Source organism: Podarcis filfolensis (genome assembly GCF_964270895.1).
Source record: "Podarcis filfolensis genome assembly, chromosome: 1".
Lineage (NCBI taxonomy): Eukaryota > Metazoa > Chordata > Lepidosauria > Squamata > Lacertidae > Podarcis > Podarcis filfolensis.
This window is the reverse complement of record NC_139604.1, coordinates 113,315,656-113,335,399: the sequence shown is the minus strand read 5'-3', so window position 1 is coordinate 113,335,399 and position 19,744 is coordinate 113,315,656. Positions and strand designations below refer to the sequence as shown.

General features: G+C 44.1%; 1 protein-coding gene across 3 annotated transcripts in view; it reads left to right on the top strand.

Annotated features, from left to right (window-relative positions):
* Positions 1-272: 272 nt before the first annotated feature.
* The window catches only part of TTC7B (tetratricopeptide repeat domain 7B), a 101,516-nt gene continuing 82,044 nt past the window's right edge, over positions 273-19,744 (top strand). For 2 of the 3 annotated variants that reach the window (XM_083612068.1, XM_083612067.1), the window contains exons 1-4: positions 289-609; positions 12,381-12,535; positions 14,674-14,842; positions 18,806-18,936. In XM_083612068.1, the coding sequence (XP_083468194.1) occupies positions 489-609; positions 12,381-12,535; positions 14,674-14,842; positions 18,806-18,936 (576 nt within the window). In that variant the 5' untranslated portion in view covers positions 289-488. Of the gene's footprint in view, positions 610-12,380; positions 12,536-14,673; positions 14,843-18,805; positions 18,937-19,744 lie in introns of all 3 variants that reach the window. The other variant, XM_083612069.1, reaches the window with a different exon arrangement.

Genomic DNA, 19,744 nt, shown 5'->3' with positions numbered 1-19,744 from the left:
TTGTTTGTTTGTAGGTATTGCTTTCCCCCTACAACTCTTCAAGGCATGTATTCCTATTCTAGGGCTTATAAATGTCTGTGTCTATATAATTTTATTGCTTCTCAATATGAACACCGTCAGATGGTCAATATTAGTTGCCTCCCCCAGCCCTGAGGAAAGGAGGAGCCGAGCACAGCAAGCGGCTCTGGCGACTGAGCTCTTCTCCCGCCCGTCCCGTTTTTCCCGCCCAAGGAGCCGCTCCTCCTCCTTTCCCCCCTCCTCCGCCCGCGCCGCCCCCGCCTCGTTCCTCCGAGCGCCCGGCAGGTGGCGCTGCAGCGAGCGGCGCTCGGCTCCCCCTCCGGTTCCCGTTCCGGGGCCGCAGCCGGGCTCGTTCCGCCGCCGAAAAGGCGCCCGCTGCTGCTGCTGCCGCTGCCGCCGCCGCGCCCCCTGCCCCCACCCGTGGCCGGCCCCCGCGGCGCCCGGGGGCCGCCCAGCCTCCCCCTGCCGCCATGGCCACCAAGAAAGGGGGCTCGCGGCTGGAGACCGAGATCGAGAGGTGCCGCTCCGAGTGCCAGTGGGAGAGGATCCCCGAGCTCGTCAAGCAGCTCTCGGCCAAGCTCATCGCGAACGGTGCGGCCCTGCGGGGGGGGGAGGGGGAAGGGAAGCCGCGGGGCCGGACCCCCCTCCCTGACCCACCTGCTCCTCCTCCGGCGAGGGTGGAAGGCGCGGGGGCGGTGGAGGCAGAGCTTCCCCCCAAGTGGGCAGCCGCGGTGCGTCAGGGGATGGGTGCCCTCGCGTGGCAGCGGGCAGCCCGCCTTATCGGTTGCACAACAACAAGAGGGGCGCCTCTGGGCATGTGCAGAATGCGGCCCTCCGCCGCCGCCGGGCCACATGAGCGCCCCTGAGGGCAGAGGCTCCCCGGTCGGAGGGGACGGCGTCGGCGTCCTGCCCTTCCCCACAGAGGAAGCTCTGGGTGCTCAATTGAGTGGGGTGGGGGGTGGCACTTCTGTGACCCCTTCCCCCAGGCTGTGGGTGGTACCCTGCCACCTGAGGTGCCTTGTGTTTTTGCATGTTGATGCTGCAGAGTGATGTCGGTAGTCTGTGCGTGCTATACGTATCTCTCTCTCTCTCTCTCCTTTAATATCGTCCCCTGGCATAAAGTCTGAAGTATCTTGGGCTGAAAACTGGCAGGGAATTTCCTGCGGTTAATGCTGTGGTGTTAGGCCAGCCTCAAATTTAAGCCTCGAAGAGCAGCGTTAGGGTGTGAACTGATGGTTCTGGTTTGTTTGTTTTATTGGTCAGATGCTCTAATGCTTCCGTTTTATTTGTTTCATACATGCAAGGAGTTGCGTATAAGTATTTATGCCTTCAGGTCTTTGACGATGGTGCTGAAACAGCGTGCACCTGTGTGATTTTATCTAACAGAGGTCTAAGGACTTCTGGCTAAAGCTTTTTAAGCTTGCATCTCATCTGAACACCAGGTAGAGTTTCCTGCCACTTAACCAGAATTAGTGCCTCCATAATTTGGCATTAGCAAAAAGGACTTCCAGGGAGGCCTGAGAATCTGTGGCTTGCTTGGCAAGTAACAATAGCATCAATGAGTGAGTGTGCTGGGAGGAAATCACAGCCACTTCACTCCTCCCCTGGTTTTGGTACCGCTGCAATACCAGGAGCTAAACCATGGTTTGTTTTAGCGTCATGTGTTAACCTGGGCTCATTATTTGTTCAGCTCCATAGAAGCCAAGGTTTGCTCATGCCTTAGCTTCAATTTCCATAATTTCAGTACTCCCCACACAGAGAAATTGTGGCTGGATCTGATCTGCTCATTTTGACTGGCCCTCTAAATGGTTTCCCTGTTTGAGAAATTGATCTCATAGTATCACCAATATTGATATAGTATAACTAATATTGACAATCTGACAATGGTCATACTGAGGAGCAATAAAATTATATAGACGCAGACATTTATGAGCCCTAGAATAGGAATACATTCATTGAAGAGTTGTAGGGGGAAAGCAATACCTAAAAACAACAACCAAAAACTTCTATCAGGTTGTACTGCCAGGGCCTATAAAAAGAAAGTTATGAGTTGTTCACTTAACATGAGGAAACAATGATAAACCTGTTCCTCTTTCATGTGTTGGGTAATGTTTGCTTTAACTAATAAAAAGTGGAACCATAAGGTTAAGGTAAAGGACCCCTGGATGGTTAAGTTCAGTCAAAGGCGACTGTGGGATGGAGCGCTCATCTCGTTTCAGGCCGAGGGAGCCGGCGTTTGTCCACAGACAGCTTTCCGGGTCATGTGGCCAGCATGACTAAACTGCTTCTGGCATACAGAGGACTGTGATGTGTGCTAGAGTGCACGGAAACGCTGTTTACGTTCCCGCCACAGCGGTACCTATTTATCCATTTGCACTGGTGTGCTTTTGAACTGCTAGGTTGGCAGAAGCTGGGACAAAGCAACAGGAGCTCACCACTGTTGTGCGGATTTGAACCACTGACCTTCCGATCGGCAAGCCCAAGAGGCTCAGTGATTAAGACCACAACACCACCCGTGTCCCAGTGGAAACAGAATACAATACTGAACACCCCTTGATGGGATTCTGATGCATTGAGCTATGGCGTAAAATGGTCTTTCTTTCTGTAAGCAGGGTACTGGAATTGGGAATTTGATCAATCTAAAAAGATTTGGTCCAATATTGGTCATGCATTTTTAAAAACCTTTGTATGGGATCAACAAAGATGGTAACTATCAACAGGTTTCATACTTAACTTTCTTACAAAAGAGAGAGAGAGAGAGAGAGCTGTTGTAAAACAGTAATGATTAATTCATGTTTATTCAACCCCTCCTCCAAGGAGCTCATGATGCCTTATGGAACCCTTTTATTCTGACAACAACCCTGTGAGGTAGCTTAGACTAAGGCTGGGTAGGTGACTAGTCTAACCACTGTCTGATGTTCTTCATGGTTGAGTGAGGATTTAAGCCTATGGCCCCCTGGTTCCAGCCTCATCCTTTGTTCACTATGCTGTGGCCATTGCCACCTATAGCTGGGTTCCTGTTTGAATATGCCTATGCGGGCGTCCTCCCACTTAACACGGGGTTTACGTTCCAGGCCCCCAGGTGCATAAGTGAAATCTCTTAAAGTGTGGAGCTTCCCAGTATAATAGGGAGGGTGTGTGTGTGTGGAGAGAGAGAGAGAGAGAGGGAGAGAGGGAGAGAGAGAGAGAGACTCATCCTGGAAATCGCTTGGGGCCACTGTTCAACCTGTCCCGAGCCTGCCTGCCTGCCTATGGGGAGCTGCTGCATGTGGCGTTGGCTGGAAGGGAGAATGCTGAGAAGGGCATCCAGCAAAACTGGTGCCAGGATGGGGGTGTGGATGCGCAGCAGAGATGGGGAGAAGGAGCCTCCTGCCCCACACTGCTGGTTGATCAAAGGCCGCCTTCCCTCTCCTGAGCAACTTCAGGGCAGTAGTTCCAGTGTGGGAGCTACTCCAGTAGAGCCTGTGTGGTCTAGTGGTTAAGAGCGGTGGACTCGTAACCTGGTGAACCGGGTTTGTGTCCCCGCTCCTCCACATGCAGCTGCTGGGTGACCTTGGGCCAGTCACACTTCTCTGAAGTCTCTCAGCCCCACTCACCTCACAGAGTGTTTGTTGTGGGGGAGGAAGGGAAAGGAGATTGTTAGCCGCTTTGAGACTCCTTTGGGTAGTGATAAAGCGGGATATCAAATCCAAACTCTTCTTCTCCAAGTAAGGAAAGGCCTGTTCATTCATTCATTCATTCATTTTGCAGCGACCTGCATAAATGCAGTTGTGCACAAGTAGGATGCACATAAGGATTTGTGTAAAAAGGTAAAAGATAAAGGACCCCTGGACGGTTAAGTCCGGTCAAAGGCGACTATGTACCTGTATTTATATCAGGGAGCTAATATGAGAAGTTGTGTGATGCTTCTAGGCTTGCCCATGATTGCTGCCATAACGATTAATTTCACCATAATGACATTTTTACATGTAAGCTGCCATTTACACAGTGGCATTTTTGGAATATTTGACAATATTAGACTGGTCAGTTGCACAGCTTGTCAGCCCTATGGTTAAGAGTGTGTTGTTATATGCAACTGTAAGTCCTAAAAATAACCTTTTTTAAATTTTAAAAAAAATCCTCTATGTTAATGTAGCATTTGCTGTTATAAATTGCAAGGTGGTTGTTAGCTACTGTGAACATTTGTGGTGTAGTACTTTCAGTCTTTAGTACAGTGTCTTTCAGAATGCATTACAGGGAGCCATGGGATTCTTGAAAGAGAAGCTATATAAAATTCTTAATAAATAATAAAATAAGAAGGAACAACTTTTAAAGAAGAACCTTAAGCATGTATATGAAGAAAAGTCCCACTTTTTCCAGTGGGATTTACTTCCCAGTCCACGTGTTTTGTTTAGCAGACTTAGGTTGCAAGCTTATACAATTAACTTGGAAGTAAAAGTGGAACTTCCTTTTGAATAAGCATGTTTGAATCAGACAGGCTCTAATTATATGTACATACTTGGAAATAAGTTTTACTGAAATGAATAATTTGTAGTGGGCATCTGCAAGCTATAAAAATAATGTTAGTGCGGAAAGAAACATTTGCAGCTATCACTTCAGTTGAACCACAAACCTCTGTTAACATGATTATTTAAAATTCCAGATTGTAATTATTTTTGGTTGGCCTTCAATCATGTACCGGCTAATTCAAATTGCATTGCTCCCCCCAAATCAGACTTTTTGTGATAAGGAAAGTGATTGCGGTGACGACACTGGAATGAATGGGATAACTTAATATAACCTTAACAAATTGGAATGAATGAACAACTAAATATTTATTGTTATCTAACCTTCCTGCAAATATGTGCAAATAAATCTGGATTAATGTCCAATAAACTGGTCATTTGGAAGCAACTTAACAAGCTTTACTAAAGCTATGTTGGTCTTTTCACATGTGCACTCACGAGGTCCTACACACTTGCCACCAACCAAGAAGTACAGTAGTTACTACTGAAGATATAACTTATGAATCTCTATGTAGAAGGAGGCAGTTTTCTGCTCAAAAAAGAGTAAGGCTTGAATGAGGTTTCCATAGCATTTGATCATATATTTTTTTACATCTTCATATCTACATGTTACTCCCTCCCCAACTAGCTCTTTTATTTCTTGTAAACAAGTCTGTTAACTGTTTAAAAAGCCAAAAACACCAAGTGTGCTGACAAGATTAGAGGATACGAATATGTCGTTAAACCTATCTTCATTGATTGTGTGCATTTGATATTTTGAGTTCCAGTGTGCTTTGGTTTAGTGAAGCATTCCAGGCTTGTGGTTATTAGCAGTACTATCTGCAGAGGGGTATTGAGAGCTTTTCCATCAACAGCGATTCTCATACCAATGGCTTTAAAGGCTTTTAGGGGATATTTGAGATACCACACTTCTCTTGTAGCAAAGCACTCTGTGGTATTCCAGTACTGCTGCCCGTTTAGTTACGATAACCCTCCAGGCATTCTTTTAAGTAAGCTTCTCTATTTATGTTTTGGAGTAAGGGAAAGCATGGTACCGGGATATGGTGATGAGAGTGTACTATGATTAAAGAATGGGGTATGTTGTTGCTGCCAGTGGCTATCACGGATTAAAAAGCAATGTGATTGACATAAAGTCCTAAATGTATTTATTTGAGAGTACATACCATACTAGCAGAATTTGCTTGTAGGTGTTAAGCTAAGAAATATAATATATTTATTTACACCAAAGAGTTTTGGACCATAGGGTGAAGTTTAAATCTGGAAGGTGCTGAACTCTTATGACTGAGAAGCTGTCAGAGAAATGGTTTTGTTGGGTTGCTAGAAGAAATGAAACAAGTACTAGAGTAGGAGGGCTGCTTCACTGCCCGCCCCCCCAAATGGAAAGCACAGTTGCAACAAACCAGTGTTTTAAAAAAGCATGCTACATGTTTGTTAAGGATTGGCTGTGATTGGCTACAACTTCCTCTTGGACTGCATAGTTGGTGACAAACTGGGATTGGCTGAGATAGAAGAAATAAACTGCTGGTTTTGGCTATGAAACTAACCACAGTTTTTCATGTGAAGCTGTGGTTAGTTGAAAATGGAAAGGAGAAACTGAGGACATGCCATATCCAATGCTTAACCTTTTGACATACAGGCAGCAACCATTTTGTGCGGGGGCTTCCGTTCCTGGCCCCTGTGTGTGTGTAAGCACAATCCCACCACATTCTGCCCTGCCCATGTTCCACCCCATTCCTCCCTGTTCTGAGTCCAGAAGGACCTCAGCATTGGTGGTCGCACATCAGTTGAAGGTGCACAAAATGGTCACCATCTGTATTTTATCTGAGAAAGGAAGCCCACAAAGTTTTTCATTCACATACAATATTGCTAACTCCTTTGCACACACACAGAATTACAGCCTGGGGGTGATAACCAACTTAAGTTATGTAAGTTCATTGATTTCTGATTTCTGAGTATGCTTAATGTTGGATATTACTCTGCCAGTGTAATCATAACCATGTCTACTCAGAAGTAAGTACTATTGAATTCAAAGAGACTTACTTACAGATAAGTGGGTATAGGATGTAGCCTTAGGGCAGTGTTAGAAACTCGGATATATAAGCTAGGTGCCAAATGGCTCCTTAAACCAGGGTTACAGTCGCCAAAACAGAATGTCTAGTTGCCATTTGAGGCCAGACAGCTTGGAAGTCGTATTTTTTGTTTTGACTTTTTGGTTCCTGACATTCATTCTGATCACGGATAGAATTCTAAAGGATGCCTTATTAGTGTGTGAAAACAAGCAAGACCCAAGGATCCTCAGGCATGCACCTGGCTGGTAACCAGGTGCAAAATGTGCCTGGCGCCTGGCGAATTTCAAACGCTGCCTTAGGGTGAGATCAAACAGGGTTTTACCTCCTCCTCCTCCTCCTCCTCCTGCTGCATAGCCCAAAATCTGGGATTCTATGGAGGGATCCTATGAAAGAGATTTTGAGGGTTCATGGGGAGCTGTTGTGCCAGGTTTGGCAACAATATACTGAGAGGTGGCCAAACCTATGACCAAAAAGTGGGAGAAATCATGGCAAAGTAACATTTTGGCCTGTCATCTTGATTCAAATGTGGCCCGGCATCCAAGCATGGATGAAGTGCGTCAGCCCCACCTCGGAACCCTCATGCCATGTTTAGCAACATTATATTCAAGAGGCATCCAAACGTGCAGAGAACAAACAGGTGGGCAGACAAGATAAACCATTCTCCCCCAATAGGGGAGGCATAGAAATTTAATAAAATCATACTCCCTAGAAAGTACCATATTTTTTGCTCTATAAGACTCACTTTTCCCTCCTAAAAAGTAAGGGGAAATGTGTGTGCGTCTTATGGAGTGAATGCAGGCTGCGCAGCTATCCCAGAAGCCAGAACAGCAAGAGGGATTGCTGCTTTCACTGCTCAGCGATCCCTCTTGCTGTTCTGGCTTCTGAGATTCAGAATATTTTTTTTCTTGTTTTCCTCCTCCAAAAACTAGGTGCGTCTTGTGGTCTGGTTCGTCTTATGGAGCGGAAAATACGGTATGTTAGGCACCATACACACCGCAAACTGTTCTATTGGCTACAATAAAATGCTTATTTAAATCCTAATTTCAGCAGGGGCAGGGAACGCTATGGGCAATGTGAATCTGCAGGTGCAAAATTGGCAAACCCCTGTACTAGCAGTTCAGACATAAGTCTTCTCCCTTGTCTGTCTGTCTGTCTACATGTCTCTCTCTCCCCCCCCCCCAACTGCCCCACACCACAGGACATTATTCGGCATTGCTGAACAGCCCTAAAATCTATTGTTAAGGCTATTGAAATCTATTGTTTCTTGATAATTATACAAATCAAGATCTTTTTTCAGTATTTTAGGGATATGAGCAGCAGCATTCACCTTAATGTTGTGTAGTTCTTATATACCAGGAACCAAAATTGGTAAGAATTTCCTTCCTTTGCTGCTTAGCTGTTGCCATAACCTTCTGTGATATTCCTGTTTCTTTTTCTAAATAGCATTATGAAGCAGTTATGCAGATCTCTTAGCAACTAATCTCATAAGTAGACTGCCCTAAAGTGGTTGTGTTTTTTTGTGCATGATAAAAACATGGATTTGTTCTGTTTTCTTGACCCTGCCTCTCTCTGGTTCAATTATATTAAAGTAATCAGAATTGCAGGCAGTTATTCAATAACACCTATGCACTGGAACATTGGTGCAAATTGCTTACTTCAGTTTCCATCCATGCCTCTCCCTTAGAGTGAACTGCAATTTCTCTAGTATAGCCATTCTTTGGTGTTGAAGATAATCCTGTTTTTCTCTACTTAATACTGTTACAGGACTTGTTTTCCTCATTGCTGTTGTCTTCTCAGAGTGGATATCTTTAAGTGTTTTTGCTGCTCTTCAGAGTATGCAGTGTCAGGAAACCTCACGTGACCAGGAAGGCAGGGGACAGCAATGTGGTTTCCATAAAAAGTAGTCATGTAGTATGTAGGGAGAAAATGCCACTGCTGGTATAGACGTATTTTCCCCTGTTAATGCCACATGCATTTTTTGAGCAATTCTAAAGCTTGAGACGTGGCAATTTGTTAACCTTCGCAAGTGATGCAATCAGTATTGGTAGCCTTCTGTCCTTGCTGGCTTTCTTGTGCAACTAAACAATCGACTCCTTATGCTGTTCTATAAATATTTGATTGTGGATTTTTCTGGTTATCTAATTCAGTATACAAGGAAATTGGCCACTTCCAAGGTATTCAAAATCAGCAGCGGGTTAAGAACTACTTTTTTTTTTAAAGTTAAGTAAAGTATGAAACCTCAATAGACATTTTGTCAGTCTTTAACTTCATGCCCTATAACAACTAGCCACTGGTTTCCCCGACTCCTTAATTCTTGACTTCACTCTTTGGCAATCACTGCTTTGAAGATTCTTTTTGGTGTTTTGAGCTTCCAGTATATGGTAAGGTGGTGTCTAAGAATGGCCTTTATACCATGATCGCATGAAACAAGTTTCATTGGCTGTTCCAGGTTAATAATTCTCTCTCTCTATTGGTTATTTTTAGGTACTTAGAGTTTATCATCTAGTACGGTGGTTCCCAAATAGCTCAGTAATGCAGATTCCGTTTTTTGGACTCCCTGGGGTCCACAGACTACCAATTGGGAACCACTGATCTAGTATGAATAATGTCAAGTACAGTACTGAAAACCTCCCGATGTTACTTTATTTCCATCCTGTTCATAGTCCCAGTGTTCCATCTCTTTACTGTTCCTTGGGCTCTGATTTCTTCTGCTTAAATTATCCCAGCCAGTTGAGGATTACATTGCAAGTGCAATGACATCATGCTGCTAGCCAGTCAAATTCATTCAAATGACATCACAAAGTCAACTCAGAGTTAAAGCTAGAAGTGTTACCCTCTCTTTGAATGGGGCTTGAGGTGGAAGGCACATTGTGATAATTTTTGCACCTTTGCTTATCTAATTAGTGCTGGAAGGAAGGGAAATTTTCATAGCGGATGCAAATACAGTTGTACCTCGAAATTCGAATGCCTTGCAAGTCAAACATTTTGGCTCCTGAATGCCGCAAACCCGGAAGTGAGTGTTGCGGTTTGTGAATGTTCTTTGGAACCTGAACATACGACATGGGTTCCGTGGCTTCCGATTGGCTGCAGGCGCTTCCTGCAGCCAATCGGAAGCCGCACCTTGGTTTCTGAAAGTTTTGGAAGTCGAACAGACTTCTGAAATGGATTCCGTTCGACTTCCGAGGTACGACTGTAGTTCAGCTCGGCCTCAAACAGTTACAAAATGATACAGGGATTTATATTTTATTTTTTTGTAGAGGAGCGAATTGGTCATTAAAAGTATTATTTAATAGGCCACAATCATATTTCTTGCAACAGCCCTGCTTTGTTGTCATGGGGCTTAGCTCAGCTTTACTAGGGTGCAGTTTGGAGTGCAAAACAGGATTGACCAGAGGCCACAGAAATATGTATAGGAAAGACGGCTCTACAATCTTCCTCTAAATCTCTATAAAGCTATTGGCTGTGCACAGCCTGGAATGTAGACTTAATAAACAACAACCTAGAAATGCTAAGAGTTAGTAAGGCAAATCAGTTCCTTTTGTCTCAAAGTGGAAATGGCTTTTCAAACTGTCTAGGGTCCAAAGTAAACATTTACAACTGTAGCTGCATGTAATGATAGCCTGACTTTTGTTGTGGCCCACTACTAGTGGGGAAGTCAATCCTCTTGCCTGAAACTGCCCTCCCAATTGTTTTTCTCCTATGGATAAGGCACCAATTTGCAGCGTAAATATAGGTCAGGGCATTTGTAGAGAAGTGAATTCGACAATGGGACAAATGGGCTAGCAGGATCAAGCCTCCTGCCTCCAACCACTGCAAATCTTCTGCCTCCTGAAGGCCCTTTGCAAAGGAGAAGCAGCTGTTAGATTAAATTTATACTTAGCTATGGCTCTTGGGGCCCTAACTATTGGAATGATTGATTTCCACGCTTATGCCAGTAGCTCCCCAACTCATTCTTAGAGCCGAACATCGCGTTCTTCATGCTAATAATTTCTGCTTGGGCAAAGCAGTTATTAGAAATTATAACTATGGCTTATGGGCCAGAGTGAGATGTCAACTATGTTTACAAAAGCTGTAGAACACTCCTTCTTTCAGTAATATATGAACAGCAGTTCCCGTTACTTTGGTAATTATTGCATAGCAGAATGTCTTAGGGCTATGATGCACACTGTTAACAAGATGGATTTACGGTTTTGTTTACCCACAAATCAGATAGGAGTTTGCTGAATGTGCCTCTCTCAGATTCCTGGCAAGTAGACATGGGCATAAATCTTTCTGGTATTACAGTTTTCATTAAATGAATGTTCACGCAGTAGACAGTTGAAGTTCTCAAAGTGTCTGTCACCTGTGTGTGGTTACAGACAGTTAACCAAGATTGTTTGTATGCTGGTCGAAGATGACTCAAATAAAATTCATTTCTGAGTTTTTTTCTGTCTAGAATCTTAAAACCCCTAGAACCAATATACTTGGAACAACGCTACTGGTATAGCAAGCAGATTTGACACACACATAGTTATGCATGCCCTATTCTATTTTGCATACATAACTAATTCTGTTATGCATGCTTAATTCTGAAAGTTGTTGTACAGCAATTATGTGTCACTGTATAAAGCATTCAAAATTTGCTTAAATGCAATGCAGAGATTTTAAAGGATAAGACAATACCTGCCCAAAGGCTCATTATCTAATAGATGCAATACTGTGCGGAAAAGCATGAGGAGGAGGGCAAGCAAATTCAGGTATCAGTGCTTGTCTGTGGAATTTTTTAAAGGAGCCTAAATACCGTACATTAAATCAATATGGGCTGTGCAAGCTGTTGGTCACAGTGTTGTGCGGTCCTCTGTTGCAGAAGTACACGGTTATAACTTGGCAGTTGATGGGCGGGTAGAAAAATGTAGAAGATATATGAAATTAGAAGGGAAGAAGAGAACTGAAGTAGGTGCATGACCCTCCTCGCCCATGAAAATGCATTTTACAAGGTTTCTTCAGTTCAAATGGCGCATTAAATATAGAACTACTGATATCCTGACATCCTTTTTAAGGAACAGGAAAAGCCACTCCTAGGGGAGAGACACAAGAGCAGAGAAGGGAGAGTGGCATTTTCCCTCTTGCGGTGTCCCTGTTGCAGTGCCCCCCCCCAGCCACGTTTTTCACTGCAGGGAAAAAGCCATGCAATTCTCTGAATGTTTGTGTAGACACTTGGGAAGAGGCAATTTGGAGTTGGGAAACAGCACGCTAATTGTCACCTCTCCCCTTGAGCTCTCCATCTAGTTCCATCTAGTTTTGTGCCTGGCAAAAACGTTCCTCTTTAACCATGCCTTTGGTTGACTGACATTCAATGCCCTTTTAAAATGGGTGTGTGTAGGGGTTATTGGGTTGTTGTTGTTTTCATTTTTATTATGTATTCTGTGTTTTTATATCATGATTTTATCCTATGAACCACCCTGAGACCTGCGGGTATAGGGCAGTATCCACATTTAATTAACAAATTAATAAATAACCTTTTCCTGTTCTGTAAGGGCTAGTGGGCTACCACTGTGCATATGTAACATGCAACATTCCTTTTGGACTATGAGTCAAGAACTCTGTTCAAAGAAGTGTTTTGTGCTGCAAGAGAAGCTATGGGAATGAAAGCATTATTATTATTATTTACTCTCTTGAAAATAATTTCTGCCACTGTGTGTTTCACAAACGTGGCTGTAGGCTTTCTGTGTCCTCTTATGATCGGTGTCTGGTGTTAGCAGCATGTGCAGACCATTGATCTGCTTAATGATCTCGTCTCTCTCCATAGATGACATGGCAGAGCTCCTCCTTGGCGAATCCAAGCTGGAACTTTTTCTGAAGGAGAACCCTCTTAAGCAGGGCGCGAGCCCCTGCGGTCCCCGGCCAAAGTTAATTGAAGTCAGGAAGCACCTCACTGCAGCGCTTGACCGAGGAAACCTAAAGGTACTTGCCAGTTCTAAAACAGTATCTGGGAATTTTTGAGTTAACAAATAAAGTCTGCATCAGGCTTTTGGAATCAGGTTTGAGAAATATTTTTCCATTGCTGTGTTTGGATTTTGCGAGGTGGACGCATTTTCTATATTCTTATTTCCATACTTGCCCTTCTTCCCAGCTGGGAGCTCCGAATAGTGTACACAATCCTTAAAATGTCTAATAATAATAATAATAATAATAATAATAATAATAATAATAATAATAATTTATTATTTATACCCCGCCCATCTGGCTGGGCCTCCCCAGCCACTCTGGGCGGCTTCCATAGAAACCAAAAATACAGTAAAATATCACACGTTAAAAACTTCCCTGAACAGGGCTGCCTTAAGATGTCTTCTGAATGTCAGGTAGTTGTTTATCGCTTTGGCATCTGCTGGAAGGGCGTTCCACAGGGTGGGCGCCACTACCGAGAAGGCCCTCTGCCTGGTTCCCTGTAGCTTTGCTTCTCGTAATGAGGGAACCGCCAGAAGGCCCTCGGCGCTGGACCTCAGCGTCCGGGCAGAATGATGGGGGTGGAGACGCTCCTTCAGGTATACTGGACCGAGGCCGTTTAGGGCTTAAACCACAAACTTTCTGTTAACCCGCCGCACAACGTTATGAGGCATTAACCGCTTCCTGGATCCATACGGTCTATCCCTTTCTACTGAATCTCACCCGCCATGTTGTGCAAGGATCAAGAGAGTGCATGGCTTGCCTGACCCCTGCAAGCACCCTGTCCACATCGTTGGGTTACTATAGCAAACCGATTCCACAAAATATGACAAAAAAGTGATTGACTACCTTCTGCTGGACTGGCAGCAATTGTGGCGTTGAGTTCCAATTGCATATGAACCTGACACCTCAAAGTGCTTTACAAATCTATCACCAAAGGCTATTGGGTGACTAGCTGTTTCTGCCTGGACTTCAGTATCCCATTCACCACTCAAGAAGGCTCTGCTGGGTGGTTCACTGATGATGCAGCAAAGTAGGCTTTCTTGCTGCCTATGTCATCTGATAGGTTCAGTTCTGTGCTCTCACTCATGTCTGGTTGTATTTGCTACAAGAATTGAGCTCCACCTGTTGGCTGGCTCAGTTCATTGCCGGGAGCTCCTTTTTGGGCTGTCTGAGGACGGAGGGGGAGCAATCATGATGATGGCTCTGCCCATCAGGCTTCATTTCGCTTTAGAATTATTTACAGTAGGTATTTGGTGTCCAATAATGGACGCGGGTGGCACTGTGGTCTAAATCACTGAGCCTCTTTGGCTTGCTGATCGGAAGGTCGGCGGTTCGAATCCCCGCTCCCGTTGCCCAGTCCCTGTTCCTGCCCACCCAGCAGTTCGAAAGCACGTCAAAGTGCAAGTAGAAAATAGGTACCGCTCCAGCGGGAAGGTAAACAGTGTTTCCGTGCGCTGCTCTGGTTGGCCAGAAGTGGCTTAGTCATGCTGGCCAACGATCTGGAAGCTGTCTGCGGATAAACGCCGGCCCCCTCGGTCAATAAAGCGAAATGAGCGCCACAACCCCGGAGTCGTCCACAACTGGACCTAATGGTCAGGGGTCCCTTTATCTTTAATGGTCATTTGTTAAATCTTATTACAGTTTCATCCTTACAGTTTCATCCAGCAATCTAACAGCAAATTCCCAGCATTCCCCCCCCCCAGTGTTGCAGCACACTAATGGACAAAGGAATAAAACCCAGGATGGGGCTATGCAGATAAAGGGCTGGGCTGTGCAGAAAGGAGCTGGGAACAGGGCATAAAAGTGCTATTTAGCTGTTATTTTGAAATAATAAAATTAATGGTAGCAACCATTCATTTAGGGAAAAAGCTAATTAGTTCATTTTTCTTCCTCTTGTTTGGTATTTTTATTTCGGTTATGCAATTTTCACAGCTGCATTTTTGCTGCAAGGTGAAATGTTATGTAGGATGTTTTTGCGACTGTTAAAAATAAATTTCATGAGTGTAGTTATTTCCTGTGTTTTCAGTTGCAACGATTCCTCATCTTTAGAATATAAAACTATACACAATGCTAGATAGAGTGTTTGGACAAGGTAAGAATGCAGATAATGCTGTGTTTTCTTGGAGTAAATATATGCAATTTCTTTCCTCCAGCCAGAGTTCTTACAAGAAGCCAACTTGGTTATGGCCAAATCAAACTATATGGAAGGTGATTACAAAGAAGCTCTTAACATATATGCGAGAGTGGGTCTCGATGGCTTGCAGCTAGTAGCTGTACCTCCTTATCGGCTGAGGATGATAGCTGAAGCATATTCTACCAAAGGTAAGACGACTTTCAGTTCTTCCATGATTTTTCTCCCGCATCCCCTTCAAATAAAATACATTGCACATGTGACCAAATTGAAACTTGGTGATGCTTGTTTCTGTTAACATTTTGGCTGCGTAGGAAGAAGCATGATTCTTTGCAAGAAGCAAAGATAAGAAAACTAGTAATTCAGATTAATGCATACACATCTTGGTCAAAGTATGTCCCACTCTCAGTGTTAACCGGTTAATTCAAAAGGCACCATGGTTGGTTCCAACAAGCAAGCAAGCTGTGACTTGTGTGATCATCATCTTGGAGCCATAGATATGCACCAGATCACACCTTCTCTTCCCCCAAACTGGTACATTGCAACGTTTGTTTTTTCCATCTCACAGAAGAGGAGGCACGATCTAGTATGAATCTGTGGCTCTGACTTTACACTATTCATGCAAGTAGATGGGCATTTACAAGCAGTTATTTTGATCATGTTATCAGGAATACTTTTGAGGAACGTTATGCTTAATTTAGTTTAAGTTCACCAAAACTACAAGCTGAAAACTCATTGAATTAGAGACATGCTTTTGTTTCAGCAAAGGAACTCAAATTCAGGCAGCCCTGTATCAGGAAGTTTTTAATGTTTGATGTTTTATTATGTTTTTATATGTGTTGGAAGCCGCCCAGGGTGGCTGGGGTAACCCAGCCAGATGGGTGGGGTATAAATAATGAAATATTATTATTACTCTGTTGTTCTTTGAAGACACTGATTAATATGGGTTGGATCCAGGAAAAAGTGCACTGAAGGGGCCTGGTGGGAGCTGACTTTCCTACCCCCTTGAAAAGTCTCTTCCAAGGATGAGGGGCCCCATTAAATGGGGGTGGGATGTAGAATCCCAGAAAATCAATTGTAGGTACCTTCTGCAAGCAGGTTATGGAAATAAACAGCTCTAATGACAATTGCATCATTGTAAATTATTGGTATTTATGGTAAGGCATGGTATGATATGTATGGCTTTTCTTTGTGTGCTTGGGGCCATTATTTATAGTCTAGGAATAGACAAGGGTGGAAAGTTTGCAGGAGTAGGTTGTCTAATCAAAGCTTCAACTGTGATTTTGGAATATACCCCAGATTCCCAGCAAAAACATTGAGTTGAGAATTGTACATTTTCAAGGCTTCCTGCAGCCATCCTGTCAGGGATGTTGATTTCAGATAACTCCTTTTTGGAATATGACTTGATGTTCCCTTCTACTAAAGTATCTTCCTTCTATATCCATTCTGACGTACTTTATCATTATGAACAGCATCTAGAAGTTTAAAACGGGCAAGGATAGGTTTGGGTCGTTTCCCCCTGTGCAATACTGACGTAGTTTCTATAGGTGGCAGTGTTGCCCCAGTGTCAAGATGTGTTCTGCAGTGTGCGTGCATAACAGAAAGCTGGGTCATTGTTTTGAGAACACAGCAGATTCTGTGCATTGGGGTATAGAATTTTTCATGCCTTGATGCATTTGGAATTGCTTCTTTTGTCTGGAAGAGCAAACATTTGCCATCTATGTGGTTTGTTTTTCTTCAGAGAGAGCAGACTCAGTGGCAGCATTGACAACTGATTCTAAATAATGTCTAAAATTAATCTGAGCGTTTGCATGTCCTGCACAGTTCAGTCCAACTGCTAGTCATATAGCAGTGAAGAGATTTTGCTGCCTAGCATGGTAGAAGTGTAGAATACTTGATAGGCTAACAGAATTCGAGTTTGAAGGGGTGGGTAGATGTTAAAATTAATTTTAATGCTTTTTAAAATGTCTCTGATCTAGGAAAAAGATTAAGGAAAAAGTCACCCTGTGAAAGGATTGTTTGGCTTGAGTGAAATGAGTAGATTTTTGCAGACAAGTTAATGTTGCAAAGTTGTTTTGAAAACCTACTCTCCCTTATACAGTCGGATCTTGGTTTTTGAACAACCTAGTTCTCGAACGTTTTGGCTCCCGAATGATCCAAACCTGGAAGTGACTGTTCCGGTTTTCGAATGTTCTTTTGAAAGCTGAACGTCCAACGGGGCTTCCATGCCTTCCGATTGGCTGCAGGAGCTTCCTGCAGCCAATCAGAAGCCACGCTTTGGAAGTCGAATGGACTTCTGGAACGGATTCCGTCCGACTTCCAAGGTACAACTGTACTTGCAACAAGCAAAATGAGGTATTGGCAGTGACATGCTAGCAAAAGAGGGAGGTTTCTGGGAAAACTTGCTCCTTAATAAGGGGTCACAAGGAACCGAAATATTGTCAAATAGGGCATTGTTAATTGACAGGCGCTTCCCTAATCTGTCTGGGTAACACTGGTATGGATTGATGCCCAGAGATAGCTTGGCACCGGTCAGATAGGATGAGGACACTTGTGTTGCTCCTAGGAGCTGTCTAGAGACCTACGTCACACATTAAGTGCTCCCCCCTCCAGCCTTTCCACTGTTGCCTGTAAACCATGATGATTGCACACTTGGAGAAACCTCCGTCCATCTGTCTCTTGGCCTTAAGAGGCTGTTGGCCTTTTACTCCACTTCACTTTCCTGTCCAAATACGATGAGAACAAGTGTTACTGAGTTTCCCATCATTTCTAATTTCTTACCTCTTAGCGCTGCTATGATAGATTTAAAAACGCTTATTTTATTACCAGAAACAAATGTTAGCCTATTAAGCACTGAAGCCTTCTTTTATTCAATAAATAAGGAGTAAGGAATTCAGTTTTACAGTTTGTTGTTTCCTAAGCCCAGCTCTGCCTCCTCCAGTGTTGTATCTTCCTCCCTGAATTCAGTAAGTATAGGATAATTTACCTCTATCAGAACAAACATACCTGCTAGCAGCCTTGTACCCAGCATCACTTGGGAATTCTAAGAAAGCAAAAAATCAGGTCAGTTTTGAAAGGTAGAGACCACCACCTGAACATAGAGAAAAACCTGCTCCTCGATCTCAGAAACCGTCATGCAAAATTTGGTAAGGGTTTCCTTAAAAGGTAAAGGTAAAGGTACCCCTGCCCGTATGGGCCAGTCTTGACAGACTCTAGGGTTGTGCGCTCATCTCACTCTAGAGGCCGGGAGCCAGCGCTGTCCGCAGACACTTCTGGGTCACGTGGCCAGCGTGACGAAGCTGCTTTGGCGAACCGGCACCAGAGCAGCACACGGAAACGCCGTTTACCTTCCCGCTAGTAAGCGGTCCCTATTTATCTACTTGGGGTTTCTAAGGGTTTCCTTAGAGGTGTCCAAATGCATAGTGAACAGAGAAACCACCTTCCAAAATATATAATGGATACTGTTACGTATGCAGTCATACATTTTGGACTTTCATCCAATAAACTACATGCACAGAAGTTAATTTAGTTTTCCAAACAGCAGGTCTGCCACAGTCTGGAAAAAGGTGGCGGCAGGGCGAAGACATGCTTTGCTTTATCCATGGATTTTCTCAAATCAGATATACCCCTGGTTTTTCTGTTAGGTACAGCAGTTTACAAGGACACTACGGCACAATTAACTATTGTATTGGTTTCTCTGCTTGGCCATTGAAAACGGACTGCCTTAAAGGTAAAGGTAAAGGTACTCCTGCCCGTACGGGCCAGTCATGACCGACTCTGGGGTTGCGCACCCATCTCGCTTAAAAGGCCGGGGGCCAGCGCTGTCTGAAGACACTTCCGGGTCACGTGGCCAGCGTGACGAAGCTGCTCTGGCGAGCCTGCACCAGCGCAGCACACGGAAACACCGTTTACCTTCCCGCTATAAAGCGGTACCTATTTATCTACTTGCACTTAAGGGTGCTTTCGAACTGCTAGGTGGGCGGGAACTGGGACCGAACGACGGGAGCTCACCCTGCCACGGGGATTTGAACCACCGACCATACGATCGGCAAGTCCTAGGTGCTGAGGTTTTACCCACAGTGCCACCCGCGTCCCTAACAGACTGCCTTAGCCCCTGATTATTTTATTTTCATTGAAATATCTTTTGTTTTTAGGTCTTTGTCTAGAAAAGTTGCCAATTTCCTCTTCAACAAGTAACCTCCATGCAGATCGTGAACAAGAAATTATTATGTGCTATGAGAAGGCTGGGGATATAGCCCTTCTGTACCTCCAGGAGATAGAAAGGGTAAGATGGAATATCTAGTTCAATTGAAATATTGGATGTGATTTATTCCATAGTAGGATGTAATGCCAGGTGCAGCAGTCCTCTTCAAGGTAAGCTCAAGGTGATATGCATGGTTCTCCCCCCTCCCCTTTTAATGCTCGCAACATTAAATTGTACATTGTTCTAAACTGTTTTTAACGTTGTGTTTTTATTATTGTAACCAACCCTGCCACCTTGGGTTGAAGGGCAGGTAATATATTATAGTAACAGCCACCATCACAGCCCTGTGAGATAGGTTAGACTGAAAACCAGTGACTGGCTAAAGGTCACCAAATGAGTTTCATGACTGAGTAGGGATTTGAACCCTAGACTCCCAGAGTCCAACACTCTAACCCAGGCATGGGCAAACTCGGCCCTCCAGATGTTTTGGGACTACAACTCCCATCATCCCTGACCACTGGTCCTGTTAGCTAGGGAGGATGGGAGTTGTAGTCCCAAAACATCTGGGGGGCCAAGTTTGCCTATTCCTGCTCTAACCACCAAACCACACCGTACTCCCAGATCATAAGGATTGCAGAAAATACATATAAAGCACATTGCACATATTCACTGGTATAAAATGCTATTAACATCATTTTTATATACCGTATTTTTCGCTCTATAAGACGCACCAGACCACAAGATGCACCTAGTTTTTGGAGGAGGAAAACAAGAAAAAAAAATATTCTGAATCTCAGAAGCCAGAACAGCGAGAGGGATCGCTGCGCAGTGAAAGCAGCAATCCCTCTTGCTGTTCTGGCTTCTGTGATAGCTGCGCAGCTTGCATTCG